This window comes from Nesoenas mayeri, assembly GCF_963082525.1.
Source record: "Nesoenas mayeri genome assembly, chromosome: Z".
In the NCBI taxonomy this organism is placed as follows: domain Eukaryota; kingdom Metazoa; phylum Chordata; class Aves; order Columbiformes; family Columbidae; genus Nesoenas; species Nesoenas mayeri.
This window is the reverse complement of record NC_137542.1, coordinates 15029595-15052121: the sequence shown is the minus strand read 5'-3', so window position 1 is coordinate 15052121 and position 22527 is coordinate 15029595. Positions and strand designations below refer to the sequence as shown.

At 40.0% G+C, this 22527-nt stretch overlaps 1 protein-coding gene across 1 annotated transcript in view; it reads left to right on the top strand.

Moving 5' to 3' along the window:
• Positions 1-249: 249 nt before the first annotated feature.
• Positions 250-22527, top strand: part of FOCAD (focadhesin) — a gene marked incomplete at both ends in the record, with an annotated part of 103951 nt that continues 81673 nt past the window's right edge. The window contains 5 exons of the mRNA XM_080362336.1: positions 250-306; positions 4892-4966; positions 6540-6694; positions 11865-11969; positions 22362-22463. Of these exons, the coding sequence (XP_080218462.1) occupies positions 250-306; positions 4892-4966; positions 6540-6694; positions 11865-11969; positions 22362-22463 (494 nt within the window). The remainder of the gene's footprint in view (positions 307-4891; positions 4967-6539; positions 6695-11864; positions 11970-22361; positions 22464-22527) is intronic.

The window sequence follows — 22527 nt, the reverse complement described above, 5'->3', positions numbered from 1 at the left end:
TTGGTAGGACCCTATGAGAAGTAGCTTTGAAGGGTGAAGGAGCTTAGGAAAGCTGGCAGAGCTATAAGCACAGCATGAAGTGCCAGAAAAGACCATCCTACTACTGAGGAAACTTCAAGGCTTTAATGCTAGTATCTGCTGTTAAGCTTAACATAAATCTTGTATATTTTTTTTCTGGTGAATAACACACTTTCTTTCCTAAATACATTTTTCATCTCTCTTGCAGAGTGATCATATCACAGAGCCAAAATGTTGGATGACATCAAGAAGCGGTTTGAATTTCCTAATGCACTTATTCAGTCACAGGTAATTTTTTTAAAAATTGAATTGTCTGTGGAAATTGTTGTTCCAAGGCCTGCTGCCTGACAGTAAAAAAGGTGATAAGGAGCACTCTTTGGGTGATTTTTGCTCCAAAGGCAAAAAACCATAGAAGTAGAGTATTCTTAAGTTGAAAACAAATGCTAATAGCACTCTCTGTGTAATCCAAACATTGGAGATAATTGCTCATCACTCTGAAGTCTCTGCAGGAAAATAGGGAGCTTTCCAGGACTAGAAGGTTTATGTGGGGCCAAACATTTTTTAGTGACCCTGTGTTCTCGAGGGAGTTACCAGACATCATGTATGGGGTCAAAATACTTTACAATGCATTATAGAACTGCCTTTAGGACTGATCTGTTCCTGTGTGATTAGAGCTGATTGAACTACTGCAGTCTTGTCTGTCATTAAAAAATAACTGTATACAGCTCCGCTGTCGTCAGCAGACCAGATCCCTTCATTTTCGGATCCATGTGTTGGTTCCTGATCATGATCACCTGAAACTTTCTCTCATGCATAAAGTGTTTATCATAGTATTCTTAATACTATGAGAGAAAGTAAGAAAATGATAGACTCTTTTTAAAAATAAAACTACTTGCTTTGGACATTACTCATTTCAGTATTAGACATGTGTCTCTTCAGCTGTAAGATCATTGCTAACTTTCCTGGTTTGAATTCAGGATTAAATACGTAGCCATTTGTTTGATGGAGTAAGTTGATATGAATGCAGTCTGTGCAACCTGCTTTCTCTGTTGCCTTTTCAGTTTAGCTCAGTCTGCATTGGTTTACAATAATTTACTTTGAAAGACACACAGAACTCTTCTTGTGATCATCCTGGTGTTTAGCAGTGGCAGTCATGTTCCTGAAAGCTGAAGTTCATCTGAAGTCTAGCAGTGTCATATACTGCAAATGAGTTCACATTATTACCAGCCTTGATGAGTAGGACTCGGCATCTTTGAACCAGGTCATTTTTCTTGAGTGCAGAAGAATGTCCCCATATTACAAGCATTATTGAAATGTCTTGGTTCATCACTACAGCTGCGTATTATTAAGGGCTACCGGTGTGCTCTGGTTGATTTTGTGCTGTGCTTGGTTGTTTTGCTTGTTTCCACTTAAATTCTGTGACCCCTGTGTCACAGGAGAGTAATTTAAGGTTCTGCTTTCTGCAGAACCATTTCTGAAAGAGAAGCACGACTTAAAAGAGTTCAATGGCGGCTTTATTATTTACTGCATAAGGGAGATATATCAAGCCAAATGCTGCTTACATTCTTTCCAGGCACGTGTATCTGTTCATGAAGCAAACCTTCGGGCATCTTCCCTCCCTGATAACTGTTAGCTTCAGGGGCTGTATCTTGGAGCTCTGGAGGCAAACTCTCAGGCGAGGCCTGTATTTGTCATGGTGAAAACTTTCAGGATTTTTCTCTCCTTGTTAACCGTTTGCTCTAGAAGCCTGTATTTAGAGCTCTGAAGGCAGACTTTCAGGGGAGGCCTGTAACCATTCGCAAAAGCAAACTTTCAGGCATTCCCTCCCTGATAGCCATTTGCTCTGGAGCCTATATTTAAAGCTGCAGTGGCAAACTTTCAGGCAAGGCCCATGACTGTATGCAAAGGAGACTTTCAGGAGACAAAATTCTCAGAAAATAAAAAACTTAATGGAGTAGAATAGCAGAAAGGCTGGTTCAACCTGGGTACCTGTACAGAGGTCACCTCATGCATAGAAAACTACAAACTTTTATATCTTTACAGACCATTCACACCAGGATTCAGTCCTATAGCAAAATTTCACCACCAGGTGCTTTGTTCCCCATTGGACCTCTTTTCTCTGATTCCATGTTGGCCTGTGTTTTGTTCAGTTGTAGACATTGTTTTTGGTCCAGAGCCTTGCATGTGCTGTTTTGTCTGGATAAATCCTTTCTTCTCAGTGAAGTGAAAAATAGGTGCCACTTTGCAGATGTCTGTAATGTCTCCACGTTAGCCTTGGATTGTTGTTTTCCCAGTGAGTTCCATCATTCCCAGCAAAATGCAAGCTAGACTTTTATCTTGCAAGCGTTTAGTGGAGTCTGCAGTTGCCCTTGGTAAATATGAGCAGGACTTTACAGCTTAAAATTTTAGCAAATCTAGTCTACCAAGTAACATGAATCAAAGAGTATATTAAAAATCATACAACCTTATGTCTCTAAATAATCCGTTACATTTGGTGTGCATCTACTTAAGCTAAATGATTTAATATTGAACTTGAATTGCGCTCATCCACTGACCTGCGAGTAGTAAAACCATTGCCATACAGCTCACTTATTTTTCAGGGAGAGCTCAAAGTGGGCTCATTCAGGCTGCCATATTTATGGAATGAAGTGGTTGACTCGTAGTCAGATTGCATATAGTAGGAAAAATATGCACGAGACTCCCTGCACCCGCAAGTTACCGGCATTCAGTGTGCCATTCTGCTTCTCGTGGGTCTCCTGGAAGGCGTTCTTGGTCTGTCTGTGGCCCAGGCTCTTGCCTCCTCTGGAGCCTGGACCAAACTGCTGTTTGTTTGGCTGGGGCAGGGGGGGTGTCGAATGCATCCACCACACCCTGAAAAGTGGTCTGCAATTTTCCATGTCATGAGGCCAGGATTCAACTTCGTGACAGGTGTCGTCTTTGTCAGACCAACAAAGATGTCTGCTCTGCAGAGCATGTAACCTACACAGACAAGGACCAGGGAAGTGAGGAAGTTGAGCATAATTTTCTACGTCAAAAAGTTTTATGGGTAAATCGAGTTCTTGGAATGCAATGGGCTAGTCTGCATTTTGACTTCCTTGTATAGTTCACTGCAAAAGCCACTTTCTATTGATAAGCCCCTTTTCCATTGCAATGACAGTGTTTTAAGGATGTGGGTGTGAATTGATTTCTGAAGTTCCTTAGAAGCAGGAAATAGGAAAAATAGAAGATTAACTTGGTAAGTCCAAGAAGAAAGATTTAACCTGCTTAGGGAGCATGTTGTTGCTCTTGCAGTGGGATAGCTGCTGAGCAGCGTAGATAAATATTTGACTTTGTTCCATTTTTCTCAGTCTTTTTTCACAAGAGTAAGATTCCTAGGTAATAAACTGTTTTTTAAAAAGTGTTAGACTACATATACAAACCTTTGAAGGGCATCATCTGTGTCATCTAGAAAGAAAAGTCTTTCCTGGAAGTGTGAACTGTTACCTCACGGTGCTACTGTTTGTCATGTCAGGCTAGCAACTAGTATCTAAATGAAGTGTAAATAAATCCTGAAAGAAGGAACTTGAAAACATTTTAAATAATATGTTCCTGTCTTTTTATACAGTAACAAAACAGAAATCTTACTCTTGATTGTTTTGGGTTTTTTTTTGTTGTTTTTTTTTGTTGGTTTTTTGTTGTTGTTGTTTTTGTGTGGTTTTTTTTGGTGTTTTTTTTTTGTGGGTTTTTTGTGGTTTTTTTTTGTTTGTTTGTTTTTGTTGTTTTTTTGTTGGTTTTTTTGGGGGGTTTTTTTGGGGTTTTTTTTTGTTTTTTTTTTGTTTTTTTCTTGCTGGCTTCCTCATTTACTTTTGCCAGAGGTAAGGATCTGTCCATACCATAGAAGAGTCGATGCAGCAGCTGTTCTGGTTACAATGATAATCTGAAACTTTTTTTGTGTGAAAACCTGTCATTCTGTCTCTCATGGAAAGGGTTTTCTGTGTATCAGAGTCTAGGGCTATGAAAGAAGACGGAGTAAGGCATTAGAGCTGAATCAGAAAACAAAAGCCTGTATCCAAACACCTTGAAGCCTCTGAGGGTTATTTCAGTCCACATTTGGATTTTTAAAAGCAGTTTGAGGAAATAAAACATTCCTTCTACTAAAATAGAACAAGATGCTCAATTTTAAAGGTCAAATGAACAAATGTATGCTGTTCTCTAGAACAGAAACATTTTTTGGAGGACCTTGAAAATTTTAATCGTCTTCATCATCGCTACTGCAGAAGAGCTTTATGAAAAATACTGTTAACTTCAGATGCTTTGTTTAAAATAAATGAAATGCTCTGGCAGTGAGTATGCTACGTAAAGTGCTTAAGGTATCATAATATATTTGTTATCAGTGTTTAACAAAACTTATGATGCACAAATTTGGGCAAGTTGCTTAGATCTGCTGTGTTCTACTACTTCTCTTGCTTCCACTGCCCTATATAGTGAAGAATTTAATAATTACCAGTGCTTTTCAGTACACTATGATCTGTAAAGCAGTGGAGCTGTAAATGTCTACTAGAGCTGATGCATTTAAACTATCTGCAATTCCTGAGTATATACCTGATTCTAATCTTGTAAGTGATTCTGTTTGAAGAGACCCTTGGGTCTGTGTGGAGCCCTGTGGAAGATTTTTTTTTTTTTTTTTTTTTTTCTGGCTCAGGATAGCAGTAAAAAGTAGTATACTGGCATTTTGGAGATTTTTGGCCCCAAAATATATTTTAGCTTTCGTACCAGTGTCTGATACTTCAAATAACCATAAAATGATTGTAGGCAACTGCAATGTAAATTCTTCCTAATGGAGAACTGAAAAATAACACCTGATCTGCATGTGTTTTTTCTTTTTCTCTTTTAGGCAGTGGGCCATCTGATTGCTGCAGTTCTGAAAGAAAAAGTTTCTTCAGAGAAGATTAAACAGTCATCTGACCAGGTGTGTGGCACTCTTTCCTTTTTGTCTCCTCTCCTGTCCACATGTGCTTATGTCTTTTTGTGGTTTCTCATTCCACATTGTGTAATTTCAATAAATCTTAGAAGTAAGGGTAGTTAGCAATATGTGTCTGGGTGTACAGATAGAAATGGTACATCTCTGGGATCAGAAGAGCAGTTTTACTTCCATGAGAAGTCTTAATGGCAAAAGTCTTAATTCTGCAGTATACCAACATGTAGCTGTGCTCAGTTTGAGAGAGTTTTATTTGAGTTTATGTACGTTACTGTAAGTGAAGTGCCATATGGTGACATTGTCACTTGAGTAGGGAAGGCTTTTTACATCACTATAAAAATTTCAGAAGTATTGCATTTTGCATACCTGTATTGCTGTTACGTTTCATATTAGCTAAGTAGAGATTATATTTCTCTAAGAGAGAGTGTAGTGCAAGGGCATACTTTGCCTTTTAGTTGAGGGAAGCTCACTTAAGTTCAGGTCTGTCTCATTTACTGAGAGGCATATAAATGCTGGCATTTGTGAGGTGTCACAGCAACATAGGAGAGGCATTAGTTAGGATTTGTGCCATTGTTTTTCCTCCCCAAAAGCTAACTTGTACAGAAATGAGTAGAAAATAATTTGTGAATTTTTCTTCTGAGCATAAAGTCTTAAAAAAACCCAAACCAACCAACAAATAAAAAACCCCCCCCAAAACAAAAAACAACTTCCACAAACCCAAGTAACAAACCCACACCTGTAAAGTGTTGAGTAGGGGAATGTTGGAGGTTTGTAGTTTTTCTAACAGTAGCTCCTCCAACAGTCCTGATCACAATCATGTTACTGAATGACCTTCTGTGTTGAGCTACAAGCTGACTCTTCCCATTTGCTGCCTCACAAAGGTATAAACTGAAATGCAGCAACACTTTCTAAAATGCTAAGAAGCAGAAGATTGTGCTACTTAGACATTACAGGCTCTCTTTTTACTTGAGCACTTTTCAGTGTTCAGTTTTTTAAAAATGTTCCTTGTTTTGCCATTTGGAAGCTACAGAGTCAGCACACTAACTATTTAATGTGAAGACAAGCAGCAGTTTTGATGGGTATTGCCAAATCTTTGTGCTTGCTAGCCAATGGAGAGAGCTGAGGACTTTGTATGGTGAGTAAAGACAGCTTACCTCTGGATAGCCCTTTGTATGCCTGCCTCTAGCTGGCTGCACTGTACCTTGCCATAGGTACTACTTGACATAGCAGTTCCTGAGTTATCCCAATTACATGTTGATCTTTTTAAGGAACGAGGAATTGATGATAGCCTACCTGCATAGGCGCAGCTGAAAAATTAATCAGCTTTACCCTTTTCCTAGAGACTCCTGTCCCTGCTGAGGGCATAGGTGATAAGGAAAGTGGGAGCTACCCTGGGAGAGGCCTTTCTGAGGTTTGGAGTCTGTAGGCCAGCTTCCTCTCTTGCACTCTACAAGACTTGAGGAGAAGCTTTTGAGGAGGTTTTTATTTAGAAGTGTGTTTGTGAAGGATGAAGAGAAATCATTGTTGGCTTTCTCATTGCTTCTGTCTCATGCTTTGACTTCAGACTCCTGCTCTGAACTTGCTTTGGGAGAAGTGCTGCAGTGAGAATGTTGCCTTGCGAACAGCCTGTTCTGAGGGATTGGTGGCACTTGTTGCAGAGAAACATGCTGAGCTTGACTATGTTCTTCATGGAGCTCTGAACCTAATTCCCTCAGCAAGGTAGGCTGGGTTGTCTGAATTTGTGTCTTTTGTCAACAGAGGTTCTGTAAAGACAGTATCTTCAAATAAGCTCTGGTGTTAACGACTGATATGGCTCTGGCCACTCTGCTAAAGGCTGTTCATCTTAGCAGTGTGACACTAGGGGTCTGACTTAAAGAACTCACAGAATATCCTGTGTGTGTAAGCTGAAATTGTTTGCAATTCAGACTAACGCTCTGAATTTTGAACTGTGGAATCTCAGAAGCAAATGCATTGGCTAGTTTGTTTGCCTCTGTCATGGAGAAGTGGGAAGAAAATGGCAGCAACTTCCATTATGGCAACCAGAAATAATCCTAATCAAAATAACTAGTTGCTCAAATAGAATCACCACAAGACTGTAGGTGGGGTTTAGGAATGCTGGGTTTTATTTCCTTGTCTGCCAAGGAAGAAATAATTTTACCTAACTCTGCAGCTACTTCCTCTTAGAAAATTCTGCAGATATAATGCCTACATCTCATAATGGTGTTTTGAGCTAGACTGCCTGTGCAACGTACTGAGAGAATGCAGTCGTGGGGAAAAAAGGCACTGTGCACAAAATTTATAAATGGGAAGTCAAGTGATGATTGGGAAGATGTTTCCATTCAAACATACCCATATGTGTTATCTTTATTGCTTCTGATTTTTGGCAGCTAACTAGCTTTCTGTACTATGCCATTTTATTCTCTCCCTAGAGCAGAAGCATCAAACTCATTTTCACTGGGGGCCACATCAGCCTCGCGGTTGCCTTCCAAGGCCCCAGTGCAATTTTAGGACTGTATACATGTAGGAGTAGTTACATTAATACAGTCTTAAAATTACATTGGGCCCTTGGAGGGCAACTGCGAGGCTGATGTGGCCCCTGGTGAAAATGAGTTTGACACCCCTGCCCTAGAGAGTGCTAGAGTTGTTTTCAGCTGAGCCAGCTAATCGATACTACAACTGTGATGTATTATGCTGGTGGGCTCAGTGTAGAGGTTGTGAGAAACATGCTGTTCAGGATGTGTTTTTCACCCTTTCAAACCTTCACATAATCAGTTTCAGGCTGAGACTTCTTGTGGTCAGTGTGAGCCAAAGGTGAGTTTAAGTTTGAGTGAAATGCTTAAGAAATCAGATATTTTTAAAAAGACTTTCCTTGCCACTTGCTTGTTTATAGCTGGGATCTTGCTGTGATGATGTGGATTCTATGCTGAGTTTACAATAGATGGTTATAGATCTCTAGGAAAGGTTTTGCAAATACAGGGTGTTTCAAAAATATGGACCTGATTTCAAAGCAGTATATTTCACAGTGGCAACATGTTACAATTAGTTGGCCTGGGTGGTAATCATTTGAAACTCTATGACCCACCCGTTCAAGTGGTAAGAGTTTCACTCATTGGTGGCTTGTGGTTGCAGATATGTAGTGATTTCGTATTTGGTCTGTCTTTGAAATTTGGTCCATCTTTTTGAAATACTGTATATTTTTATAATATGAATAATTTCTGGTAACTGCTGTCCTGCAAATGACAAAATTTTACTAGTTCACTTTGGGGTTAAGGGAAGAATCTGCATTGTTAATAAAGAAGCAGATGCACACGTGCTTAGACTATGGGAACCTGTGTCCTGTGAGGTAGGGTGGAGAGAAAGTTTCATTAGCTCTGGCTTGCAGACTAAGAAATGTGAAATTCCTATTCAGCTAAGGGTTACAGTATCTGCGGTTTATAAGGAAATGACATGTTAATACAGTTTTCTACTTAAGAAAATAAAAAGTGTAAAATGGGATATTTAGGGTTGAGTTAACCTTAAATGCAGAATCAGAATTATATATTGAAAGGTCTTGGATCTGCCCCATTTGTGCACTGTTCTTAGATTTTTCTTTGTGTGAAACCAGCACATGAGTGATTGCTATAGTAAGTGCTGGCAAATTCCCAAGTAACCTTTTATGTATTTTTGGTTTCTTCCCCCCTTGCCCTGCCCCAGGCTGCCTCAATTCAAACCATATCCACTATGGATTGCAAAGCAGGGTTTATATGACCTAACCACAGAAGTCTGCATTTAAAATGTCTGTAGCCTCCAGAGCTGATTAAATTTATAATTCAGATTGGTTCATTTCAGTACTGATACTTCTTTCTTCTTGACTCTTTTTAAAATTGTAGTTTGCTGCTCATCATCCTATTCCCTGCCAAGTTTTCGCCCAGGCTTGCTCTGTGGCTGTGCATTGCTGTGTGCACAGTGTCTCTAAAATAAATATGAAATTAGCAGCCAGCAGAAAGGTACTTTCAACTGCAGAGCACCTTTCAGTGCTGAAAGGAGTTAGGTGAATCTTCTCTTGGCAAAGACTACCCGTGTTCTGGTTTTGCTTCATTTCCTTCTGTTATGATGAATTTATCAGGGGCTTAGTGCACCTGGTGTTTTTTTTTTTCAGGTGTATCAAATTCTGCATGCTAGGGAAAACATTGTGCTTTATCAGAGGTGAACATCCAGTGCTTATCTGAGTTGACTTGTTAAACAGTTCACGCAATCTGCTCATTATACAAGTGGGAATTTATTTTAACCTCTCTGGTCTATTGTTGTACCATAACTGTCGGTTAAACTCAGTGTTTAGCTTGCTCTGATGCCCCAAGAGTTTAAATTTCATTGAAGATCTTATTTGTGTGTGTGCTTGTGTGTGTATGCATGTATACAAAACATGTATACATATGTAAATACACAAATGCACATTTTTACATGTTTTTAATGTTGGTCTCCAGCTTTCTGCGTAGAAGATAATGGGAATACTCTGTGGCCTGTTGTTGTGGCTTAACCCGAGCTAGCAATACAAGCACAATAACCGCTTTCTGCTCCAGCGGGGGGATTGGACTAGATGATCTTTCGAGGTCCCTTCCAATCCCTAACATTCTTTGATTCTGTGAACCAGCACACCTGTATTCAATAATGAATGAGCATAAATAATCTCATCAGTCTATTAAAAGCCTGTGAAACAATGGGTTGTTGTTATATTTGAGAAATTGTCAGAAAGCTTTCTGTGTGTAGGTAAGTTTTCAGAATGTTTTTAACACCTGAGAATCTGTGCCTGTAGGAGGTGCGGAAATCTTTGCACTATGCCGTGCTGTTGTGCTGCTTGTGTTTAGGAGCTGAGCGCATAGCATGAAGCAGCCAGGCTTCTCCACCGCCTGCCTGGGAATGAGGAACAGGAGTTTCAGAACAGGGAAGCCTCTTTTCTTAATGAGTGTTTTATGGTTTGTTTTTACCCTCAGTGCATAGTTACCCAACTGAAGCTGGAGAATGTGCTAGCAAATTCCCATTTAATAGCCTCTTGCTAGCTGCAAAGTATATAAAAGATTGTTCTCTCTCCCCAACCCTGTACCAAAACAAAAGGTTCTCCTTCCTCTGTATGTTACATTGACTGTGTTGGGATTTGGAAACCTGCTGTATGCCTTCCTGTTGGTTGCTTTGCAGCAGAGTTCTGTCAAGCCTCATGTTTTCTTGTATAGTCAGATTTCAATGTTTGGAGAGCCACATGTCAGGACAGGCAGCCGTTTTAAAGCTCAGTGAAGTGTTTGTAAATATCAAGTCCTGGTATTTCTTTGTGATTACTTGTTGTTACCGCACATTATTGTGCTGGTATTGGTTCAGCCTGTATGTGTAAACATCTGTCTTCTAACACTGTTCACATAAAGTCTCTCTGTTCTTTGACAAAAATTGGTTAAATTTCTTCAGACTTTTTGTTCTAGCTTAAGTCTAAATTTATGTATATCCATTAACAGTTTAGGAAGATGTTTGTGGAGCATACTGCACACAGTTAGTATTACTGCATCTCAGTTTGCTCAGGTATTAAATGAAGATGGTGGTTTGTTTGTCCCATGAGAGGCTTACATAAATTCTGCATAACTTCTTGTTTCCAGCTCACCCTCTGAAGATCTCCTTCAGTTTTCCGTTCACTAATGGAGAAGTGGAATTACAGATGAAATAGTTTTATCAGATTTTTTTTCCTGCTAGGAAGGAGAGAAGGGGAAACAGTAAAAGAAAAACACCAAGAATCCCCAGCATCCAATTCTGTTTTTTGTCCCTTATCTTGCCCTGTATGACAGAAGTAACTTTTTGTCAGGTGATAATCCCTTATAATTGTGTATTTTGTTAGCTCTTCTTGTTCATTATGTGAATAAAGAATAATTGTAGTTTAATAATGTGAGTAGTAAACTATCTCTAAAAGATTATTAGGAGTTAATGATGCAATTGTACAGCATGTTCTAGATAAAATGTCAAAGAATCAACCGTGATTTTTTTGTTTGTTTGTTTTTGCTCTGCTTCTACATTTTCACCTTGTGAAAGAATGTTTCGTGATAGAATCCAGCCTATTTTTTTGAGAAGGGATTGGGTTGGATCTGGTATGGTCTAGTTGAAAAGGTGTGGAAAGGTTGGAAAGGCGTAGAAAGCACAAAATTATGAAGAGGAAAACCAAATATTGAAAGTTATCCTTAAAAGCTCAGCCAAGCAGTAACAAACTCTGTACTTTTTGAGCTCTACTGCATGGTCATGGGGCTTTTTTTCCCCCCACCTTAATTTCATTAGTGTCTCTCCAGGAGAATATATGAAATCTTATAAAAATTCCAGAAATACTGTTATTTCATTATTGTTAATGGTAAATTAAACAACATAGGGAGAGAGAGATAGAATAGCTGTATGTATCTATTTTATGTAGTTGTTGGCTCTTGAAATCAAAAGTCAGCACAAACTAGATGTCTCAAGTGCCTTTTCTGACAATGTGGTTTCTCTTGCTAGACAGTGACGTGGTTGAAATTTGTGTACCAAGTTGGACATTCACCTATACACTTGCATTCAGAGAAGGGCTAATTTTCTGGTTTTAACATATTAAAAGCATTGGTTTCAGTTAAGCTGGGGACAGCAAATGTAAGAGATGGTACAAGCGAACAAATAACAGTTTTAATTGAAGCATTAACTACTCTCTCTGCTGTTTTGCTTATTATGTGAAAAAGAAAACGAAGACATGTGGATGCACAACTTGCCCAAAATTGTGTAGGCAGATTTGAGACAGTCCTTCAGGAGAACTCAAGGCTTCCTGAGTGTCAGTTTTGTTCCTGGGTTCCTTGTCTTATGGAAAAATCAGCTAACATAACTACATATCTGATAGTAATGTATTTCTTTTTGTCAACAGAAATGTGCATGGTTTAGTAAAGACTGTTCGGAAATTGCTACGAATTCAAGCTATTCAACTGGGAAAAGATGGAGACGAGGCTGTTTGGAATCTGTATGGAATCAGGTCAGTTTCACATGGGTTTTATTTATATACCATGGTAACTTTTCCTCTGATTTCCAGGAAAAGCATAAAGTAAGTGTTGATGCTGACTTTCAGTCAGTCATTCTCTGCCTTTTTTTTTCTTTTTTTTTTTACTGTGCAGGTAATCAGTCATTTGCACAAATTGCCCACAGAGGTTGTGGAATCTCCATCCTTGGAGCTTTATAAACAATAAAGGGATAAGATTGCTACTGTAAGCTCAAAAGGGACAATGGTGACACATGAAGGCTGTGTATGAGAAAGAACAAATAAATACCAACACTTGTCCAAATACAGTAGCTGGATGATTGCTAATAGTCCTTTTAATAAGTCTTATTTTAAGAATGTGGACCACTTCCCTCTCACTTGTTTTTTCTGCCTTATTCCTTTTGTCAAAATAAGGTTCCTGAATGCTTTTGCTGTTAAAGTGGTTGCCATGTAAAAATAAATGTTTTAAAGATGCATCCACAGCTACTCCTCTAAAGCTGCTTGTCATGCTATAGCAGCCTTCTGAAGAGGGCATCGTGGTGACTTCATCCAGCTCTTGAGGAGCTATGAGTCAGTGCTGACATTAACAGCCCCTGTTGTACCTTTTCTGGAGAGGTCCCAGCTTGGGACCTTCTCAGGTTTCTTTTTATGCAGTTAAGAGGTATCACTGTAGCAAGCTGTAGCTATAATGCTTTAATGATATAAAGGCGCTATTTGGTAGAAAGGAATCATGTCTTAAGCAAAATGAAATAGTGAAGAAAAGTGAAACACGCTTTGGAGTGCTGGACACGCTTGCATTCCTGAAGTCGTGTGTGGCTTTATTTTTCTAGCTATATCAGTTCTTTCTACAAAGTCCACATTCCTATAGAACAGGTTTAATTGAAAAGGCAGGCAAAAGGGTTGTAAGATGGAATTCACACAGAATCACAGAATGTTAGGGATTGGATGGGACGTTGAAAGATCATCTAGTCCAATCCCCCTGCTGGAGCAGGAACACCTAGATGAGGTTACACAAGAAGGTGTCCAGGCAGGTTTTGAATGTCTGCAGAGTAGGAGACTCCACAACCTCCCTGGGCAGCCTGTTCCAGTGCTCTGTCACCCTCACTGAGAAGTTTCTTCTCAAATTTAAGTGGAACCTTTTGTGTTCCAGTTTCTACCCATTACCCCTTGTCCTGTCATTGGTTGTCACTGAGAAGAGCCTGGCTCCATCCTCGTGACACTCACCCTTTACATATTAATAAACATTAATGAGGTCACCCCTCAAGTCTCCTCTTCTCCAAACTAAACAGACCCATCTCCCTCAGCCTTTCCTCATAAGGCAGGTGCTCCACTCCCTTAATCATCTGTGGTGCCCTGTGCTGGACTCTCTCCAGCAATTCCCTGTTCTTCTTGAACTGAGGGGCCCAGAACTGGACACAATATTCCAGGTGTGGTCTCACCAGGACAGAGTAGAGGGGAAGGAGAACCTCTTTGGACCTACTAACCACCCCCCTTCTAATACACCCCAGGATGCCATTGGCCTTCCTGGCCACAAGGGCACAGTGCTGGCTCATAGTCATCCTGCTGTCCACCAGGACCCCCAGATCCCTTTCCCCTACACTGCTCTCTAATAGGTCATTCCTCAACTTATACTGGAACTTGGGGTTGTTCCTACCCAGATGTAAGACTCTACACTTGCCCTTGTTATATTGCATTAAATTTTTCCCCGCCCAACTCTCCAGCCTGTCCAGGTCATGCTGGATGGCAGCACAGCCTTCTGGTGTATCAGCCACTCCTCCCAGTTTCGTGTCATCAGCAAACTTGCTGATAGTACACTCTATTCCCTTGTCCAAATCATTGATGAATATATTGAATAATACTGGCCCCAGTACTGACCCCTGAGGCACTCCACTAGATACTGGCCTCCAACTGGACTCTGCCCCATTGAACACGACTCTCTGGCTTCTTGCCTTCAGCCAGTTCGCAGTCCACCCCACTACCTGATAATCTAGACTGCACTCCCTCAGTTTAGCTGTGAGGATGCTGTGAGAGACTGTGTCAAATGCCTTACTCAAGTCAAGGTAGACCACATCCACCGCTCTGCCATCATCCATCCATCTTGTTATGTCCTCATAAAAGTCAATGAGGTTGGTCAAGCACGACTTCCCTTTGGTGAAGCCATTTTGACTGCCCCTAATGACCCTCTTATCCCTGATATGTCTTGAGATGGCACCAAGGATAAGTCGTTCCATCACTTTCCCAGGGACAGAGGTGAGGCTGACCGGTTTGTAATTACCTGTGTCCTCCTTCTTGCCCTTTTTGAAGACTGGAGTGACATTTGTTTTTCTCCAGTCCTCAGGCACCTCTCCTGTCTCCCAAGACTTGGCAAAGATGATGGAGAGTGGTCCAGCAATGACCTCAGCCAGCTCCTTCAGCACCCGCAGGTGCATCCCATCCAGGCCCATGCATGGATTTATGGATGTCCAGGTTGCCCAACTGCTGCCTAACCCAGTCCTCATCAACCGAGGAGAACTCCTCCATTGTCCTGACTTCCTCTGGGGCCTCAGGGGTACGGGGCTCCTCAGAACAGCCTCCGGCAGAGTAGACAGAAACAAAGAAGGCATTCAGTAACTCTATCTTCTCTGTATCTTCTGTCACCAGGGCACTCACCTCATTCATCAGTGGGCCTACATTGCCTCTGGTGTTAGTTTTATCTGCCACGTATTTGAAAAAGCTCTTTCTGTTGTCCTTGACCCCTTGTGCCAGCTGTAATTCTAAGGAGGCCTTAGCTTTCCTAGTTGCCTCCCTACACCCTCTTACAACAGCCTTATATTCTCCCCAGCTGGCCAGCCCCTCCTTCCATGATCTGTAAACTCTCCTCTTCCACTTGAGCTTACCCAGCAGTTCCTTGTTTAACCACGCAGGTCTCCTGGCTCCCTTCCTTGACTTCCTACGTGTTGGGATGCTCTGATCTTGTGCCCGGTAGAAACAGTCCCTGGACACTAACCAACTATCTTGGGCCCCTTTTTAAAGCTTTCTCTTTAGTAGTAAATAAAAGTATTTAAAGTCTGTGGTTGAAGACACTAAGTTAAAGAAACTTAATCCAGGCTCTGTGTGAGAAAGGGTGTAGTAGGATGTGGCTGGAATAAAGAAGTAGCCTCTCCCCAGTAGGGTGAGGAAAGATTATTCCTTCCCCCCTCCATCCCCACCTACCAAAAGAAAAGTTGCTGTTAACATACAAGGAAGGTTAAATTTGATCACTCAGAATGGTTTAAGGCACAATAATAGACAACTGGAAATAAGCAGCAGACTTGTATTTAACCAATGTGGTTTTCATTTTTCCTTTTGCTTCCAGTTGACTTTCATGAAGAGAGACTTCAGGTTGTTTGACTTAGTTTTGAATATGTAGTAGGTCACAGTGCTGTGATTGAGATCTGATTTTGGTTTCTAGGGTACAGAAATGTTAATCTTTATTCAGTGGCTTCTTACATAACAATTTTTCATAGTTGCATTCTATAAAGTGGCATTTAAACTTGATTTCTGAAAGAAATAATGTATACAATAACTCACCAAAAGTAACTTCCTGTTACATTGTCGATATATTATGCTGTCAACTATGCAAAAGTATTCCATATGGAAATCATCAATGAAGAATCAAAAAGCACCAGTATGTTCTCAAGTAGTTTGCTAGTGTCATCTCTCCTGGGACATTTTGAAGTCAGTATTGCAGGGTAGTTAATAAATTTGGTTTAGACCAATGTTAATTCTGCACAATAGAATTACTTTTATAATATGCTTCTTGTGATTGTGTAATATTATGAGCAATTCCTGAAAATAAATTGGAGAAAATAATGTTTTGCAGTTTAGGGGTTTTGTCTGTTTATGTTGTATTTGGTTTGTCTGGGATGGAGTTAGCTTTCCCATATCAGCCATCCCAGTGCTGTGCTTTGTATTGGCAGCTAGAACTGTGTGGAAGACATGACACACCAGTGTTTTGGGTACTACTGAACAGGACTGCCCCTCCATCCCATTCCCATCCCTTCAAAGGCCAGTAGGGTGGGGGTGGGCAAGACTTGGGAGTGGACATAGCCAGGACATCTGATCCAAGCTGACCAAAGGGATATTTCATACCATATGATGTGCTCAGCACTAAGACCTAAGAGAAAGGAGCTGTGGGAAGGCCATTCATTATTAAGGCATTTTTCTCCTGAAGTGGCTGCTGCTGCTACTGGACACTGCCTGATGATGGAAAGTAGAGAATAAATCTTCCTGTTTTCTGTGGCTTTCACGTACCATCCTTGCATTTCTTTATTAAATTGCCTTTACGTTGACCCACAGGTTTTCCGTCTCATTTTCTCCCTGTCCTGCTGAGGAGGAGGAGCAGGAGAGCAGCTTGGTGGGCACCTTGCTGCCAGCCAAGGTCAATCCACCAGATAGGTTTTCTGATTTCATCTGGGGAAGCCTCTGTAGCTTTAATGCTAGGGTTCTCCATTTTCTGTAAGCAAATTAAACTTGGAAAATAGAGAAGGGATTACCTCTGTTCCTGTAGAAAGTGGGAAATGTTCCTTTTAACCTGGTAGGTTGGTAGAAAACTGCCTCATAGATCACTGAATTTTGGGATCCCTAATTGATTCTGTAAGCTGTGTAGGTACCACTGGTTGTGTTTGTTTTTTGTTTGTTTGTTTTTAGTAACTCGTATTCCAGTGGTGGATAAATAACAAAATAAATGTGCTGTTTGTTTGGTTTTTTTTAAAGGATGTGTGAAAAAAGGTAATGTGAATTTTAAATTTACATATGGGATGATCTGCACTTTTTGTTGTGAATTTAAGACCAGCTGTAGCAGACACAGAAATAGTCTGCGAGCTGGTCTCACTGTGAACTGGAGCTGAGGGTTCCCCGTGGATTTATTATGTCTCGTCTGGCATAAAGTTGCCTGTTTCCTTTGTGTATTAATATAGCTGTCCAGTAATCTAAGCTCGAGATTAATTGAATGGGAGCGCAAGAAAGAGGGATTTTTGAGGAGTGCTTGTCAGTGTTCTCAGTACAAGTGGGTTATACATTTACAGAACTTTGCCTATACATTTTTGCTGAGAGCTATGAATATTTTTTTTTTTTTTTTTTTTACGAACTGATATTTTACATTCTTCTTAATGATTCACCATGCATGGGTTTTATTGTCTTAAAATTCTGGAGAGCTGCCAACTTTCTGAAATCAAAATTCAAACCAGGTAGAAAAATGCTTTAAAGATCATATTTGATGAAGTAAAGAGCTATTCCATCTTTCTGAAAGGGCGAGGGTCACAGCTGCATACACAGAAAAGTATGTTGACTGCAGACGTTGTTTCCTCATACAGAAAAAGCAATCTGTCACTGAATTTATGCGCTAAATCAGATTGGAGCTCTCTTGTGTTCAGAGCTGTAACAAAGAGGTTGAGATGACCTAAAAGTTAAAATAAGTTTTGTTTTACGGTTGCCCCTCACATAAAATTTCTCTTTGTTTCCCTAGACACGTGTTTACAGGTGGATAGCTGCTGTGTCTTGTTGTGTGTTTTGCTGTATTCTGAACCCGCTGGCAATAATTTAGGGTAGGAGCACTGTGATGCTATTTAAAGAGATGTGTTTTACAGTGCTATGTTAGCAATTCTTAAGTTAGTGTTGAGGATAAATTGCATCTACAGACCTCATGTTTCCTGCTACTAAGAGCATTATCAAATGAACTTTCTCAGGCTGCACATTTTGGTGTTTCATTATTAATCACTGTACGCTATGGAGCTTAGCTGATTTCTTTCACCATTGAATTTAGTACAGTTACATTAGTTTCAGAACACGCAATCTGTCATAAAGGGCTTGCCTTTTTTCTGGATAATATGCCATTTTAATTTTGATGTGTCACGTATGCTGACTTTATGAAGGTTCCAATGACTTCAGTGTCATAGCAGCACTCAGATGACTGGAGAAATATCCTTCTCATTAGGAAAGGTAATTAGTTCTTAAAATATGACAAAGATATTGAAGTAAGCAGCTCATATAACATTTTATCCTTTCTAGTCTTCGTACACAATTGTAAAAGACTATTTAACTTTAGTAAAATATTTATAGAATCAAGGAAGGTGGGCATATGAAGACCATATTTGTAAGTTAACAAATTATAGATAAATGAATGTGGGAAGTGCCAGGCTTCTAGCCCCAAATGTGAGGGGCAGAATTGTAATATTTGCATATTTGTGACCATGGTGACTGTTTACTGAACATATTTCAAGTAATCCATCATATCAGCCAGCTTTCTGATCTGTATGTCTTCAGTTTATGTATTTGCCTGAATAGAAACACATGTCTTTGGAAGAAGAGACTAACTGGTCTGTAGTTAGCTGGGTCTTTCCTCTTGCCCTTTTTGTAGATTGGCTAGCTTCCAGTCAACAGAGACCTCTCCAGACTATCAAAGCCTTTGATAGATGAAGAAGTAAGGTTAGCAAGAATGCAGAGCCTGGTTCTTGGTGGAAGAACAATAGACAGTGAGCGTAAGTTTTGAAACCAGGAGTTTCTGACTGGATATAAGGAAAAATGTTCCTCTGTAAGCAGTGGAGCACATTGCACAAGAGAGCATAGGTAAATTTTCTCTACACTGAATACAACACTGCAGTGAGATGGCACCTGCAGCCTTTGGAATTTTGCCAGTTGTAGGCTGCAAAAGACTTCAGTAATGAGACTGGAATCTACTGCAACTGGTGCCCCTCTCCTCCTGCCCCCCCATACCCATTAGACTACGGTACTTACCCTGTTTTCCAAAGTAATTTTTTGGCAAGTCCCAATAGAATCTCATCTAATGTTCTTTATGTTAAAATATGGATCAGTAGGCGTGCAAAACTCTATGCTTTCATGCTGCTGAGTGGTTTGGAAGCAGAGTTTGTTATATTTTCTCCTCTTTGTTCATGTGATTTCTCTAAATGCTAAAACAGCGCTAGCTTGAAAGCTATTCAGTTAATCCAGGCAAAAAGCTAAATATCTGCTCCTGAAGAGATTGTCCAGATGCTTTATTTTTAATTCTTCTTCCTGGGTGTGTATATGGTCTTATTATCTTAGCACAAGATCACCTCCAAATTTAACTCACTTTTTTCTAACAGAGTAACCAGAAAGCTACTAATTATTCTTTTATAAAGATTTAAATACAATATGTTAAATTTCCTCTATTTTAAGCTTCATTAAAGATGTGCCAGACATAAGATATAAGAGCCCATTGATAAATTTCCTTTTGTCTTTAGATACAAGAGCCTTGTAATTACTTTCAGTTCCGTTAGCCCTTATGAGTAGTGATTTTCCTTGATTTTATTGCTCAGACAATATTTGTAGTTTTTCAGCTTTATTATTGATGTTTGTAATTACTTCCACAATTTAGGTCACCTTACTAAGAATATTTACTTCCTCAAATTTATGTATTAAGACAATAAATTAGTGTTATTTACTGTGTTCATGGCAAATAGCTTTTGAAGATGGATTTGTAGTCATACTTGTGAGTCTTGGTAGTGTACAGGCTGTGTCTGTATACGGAGATGGCTGAGCAGCACTGTTCTTTATCTCACTTTATTGCATTCCTGTGGATCTCTGCTGTTTTCTTAAAGGCACAGTTATCTTCTTGTCTACATAGAACTTACCCGAATCAGGTGTAACCTCTTGCTGACGAGGTATATTCTAAATACTGTCGTAATTTAGATGTCCTGAGCAATGCAGTTAAGTCTTTGACAGTAAATAAAAGCTTTTGCTTGATACTTTAAAGCATATGAAGAACACTTTTTGCTTTGTGAATATCCTTCTGTGGCAGGAAGTGTTTTGTCAGCCAGAGCAAACTTCCTACATGCTTCCACCCTAAGATCCAATGCAATTTGAAGCTTTTGAAGAGAGGCAGTTGACCAAAACTTGTTATTTTATAATAATATTTTCTCTTCAAGTATTTCAGAATTCTGATTTTTGTAGCATGTAGGGGTGCTGCAGTTATGTGCTGTTACCTGAGCTGTGCAGCTGCAGGGTTCAGTGGGCCGTATAGTTGACTGTTGTCTTCTATTGAAGTAGATATTCCCAGTTTCCTTGGGTGTTAGCTCTATTCTGACAAAACCGAGAAGAAAATGAGCCATTAGGTATGTACAATATTCTGTAACCTGCTTTCTTAACTTGGCAGATCTTTCATTCAGCTAATGGTGATGCTACTCTCTGATTATTCTCAAAACGAGTCAATTGCTCAGAATTCAAACAATGTTGACATTAAGAATGTAAAAATAACAGAATAAGGGACACCTCCTTTAGTTTGAGGATATGTCTGCTAGTTTTTTGGGGTTTTTTTTCAGAAATAGTATCCTACTAGGCGTAGCATAACTGTAAGCATTCCTCTTTATGGCAGGTAGGTGTTACCTCTTTAGGTCACTCAAAGGAAGCCTTAATACACTATCACATTATGCAATTCAAATTTGCTATGTAGTGGAAAAAATCAGATACACATTTTTGATTTTTTCATGGGATTCCTGCAGATCACACCTGAAGCTGGGGTTGGTTTGGTGCTGCTGAAGGTGAAGCCTGTGTCGTAGGACCATGCTATTGAATCTGAGTGTCTCTCAGTGAATGTTGTCTTCTGTAATAAAAAGACTGCCTCAGATCTTGGGCTTTCTGCTATTAACAGGTTTTTAAAACAACAATAACGAACCAACCAAATACCATTATAAATTCTTTCTAAAAGGCTTATTTGACTATATCACTCACTGTAGTAAATTTAACAGTGTATCAAGAAAACTGACAGTTTCTTCATTGCAGTGTGCCATACCTGCTACCCTTCAGGTGACACAGGTCACATGCATGAAAGTCAATTGGCCTTTAAACACATGCAGGAAGCCTTAATGTTCTAATAGAGGTGGGGGTGTGTGCTGTCATTCTCTCTTCTCTCTTCTCTCTCTTTTTTTCTTTTTTTTTAATTCTTTCTCTTTTATTTAAATGGCACGGTAAGGGTCAGAAACTGAGGCAGTTGCTCTTGAGATGTGCCACTCCAGTTGGTGGTTCTCATATCATCTAGTGTTGTACAGGTAAAATTGACTGAAAGTCTTTCTGGTGTGTAGCACAGATTTGTTGGATGTGAACAGGAAAGATGGTTACCCAAACTGAAGGTGGTGATGTGCAGCATCTGCACTTCCTAAATGTATGCTGCCCTCCTCTGTGGCTGCCAGATGTGTGCAGTGTGTGTGCATTTGTTGCCTTTCCATTTATTTTGCAGCCCTGCTGTCCTCCATGTGTCTAGCAGATCCTTGGGAACTGGCAAGACTCTTCCAACTTATCTATCTTGCTATTAGGAAAGTTGTTTCTGCTCTGAGTGCAGGGAAATATCTGGTTGTCTGCTGTTAAGCTGTTGGTATCTGCTTGTAGTTGGCTGAAGCAGGAAACAAAACTGGGGGAAATATGGACACTTAGCAGGCAGGTGTGCACAAGGAGGCCAGTCACAGCAAGGGCAGTGGGTAAACTCTAGCAGGAGGACATGGAGGTGATGATGAACCTGCCTTCACATCACCAGTTCTTTCCGGTTTCCCACCTCTCCAGGCTATTTAATGTTCAGACTCTCATATTCAGTCTTTTCATATGCTGGCTTACTCTAGTCAAATGAATTTTTCATTTTGCTTCTGACAGACAAATTATATACCTCAGGCTGCCCTCCTGCCCAGGTGTCCTCCACTACAAGGGTAGTCACTGATGCAAGCATCACATTTCTAGGTAGTGTAGATGGCCTTCAGTCCTTGACTCTGGAGGTAGGGAAGCTGTTGGTGATAGATTTATCGGAGAAGAACCCGTGACTACCAGGCCCCAGTGACATTTTCAAATGCAGCCATTGTCAGAGGGCTGGCAGTAACGTGGATGTTTCTAGGCTGGTGGTATGACCAGCCTTCTCCTTTCCTCTTCCTTTCACTGAAAAAAAAAATAAATTTGGAGCACATTTAAACCAGTAAGTGATATGATGGTCACCTCAGTTTTTGTGAGGTGCTGAAGGTTTGTACCTATGCTTGAAAGACTGGATTGTTGTGTGACATAGAGTTCAGATTTTTCTGTGGCCATTTCTTGGAGCCTGCTCTTAGTGTCTAGTGCTGCTATCAATGACTCAAATCAGGCCATACATTTGAACAGTGATCCTTAGACATTTATTTTTAAAAAATAAATTAAAAAATATTTTTCTGATAGAGACTTTTTTTAAATCCTCTTTCCCAGTGTTCCTATAAAATGGCCTCTTTTGACAGTATAGCAGTCTTGGCGAAGCTGGTAAAGGGAGCTGGTAATACCAGAGGCTTAAACTGTCTATTTCTACAGCTGCTTTTATTTTGAAGATAGTTATTTTGCACACTTGCTTTCTGCATTATAGATCCAAATGTTTTTTTCTTTGTGTTTCAGGAACACTCCTCATCCGTTTGTCAATGTCCTCGAAAACAGACCTGATTGCTGGCCAGTTCTACTGCAGCAGATAACAGTATTTTTCCATGAGTGTCCAGAGAGGTAAATGAATAAATAATTTAAAAATATCAAATGTAGATAAGTGAATCATATCAATGTAACTCTT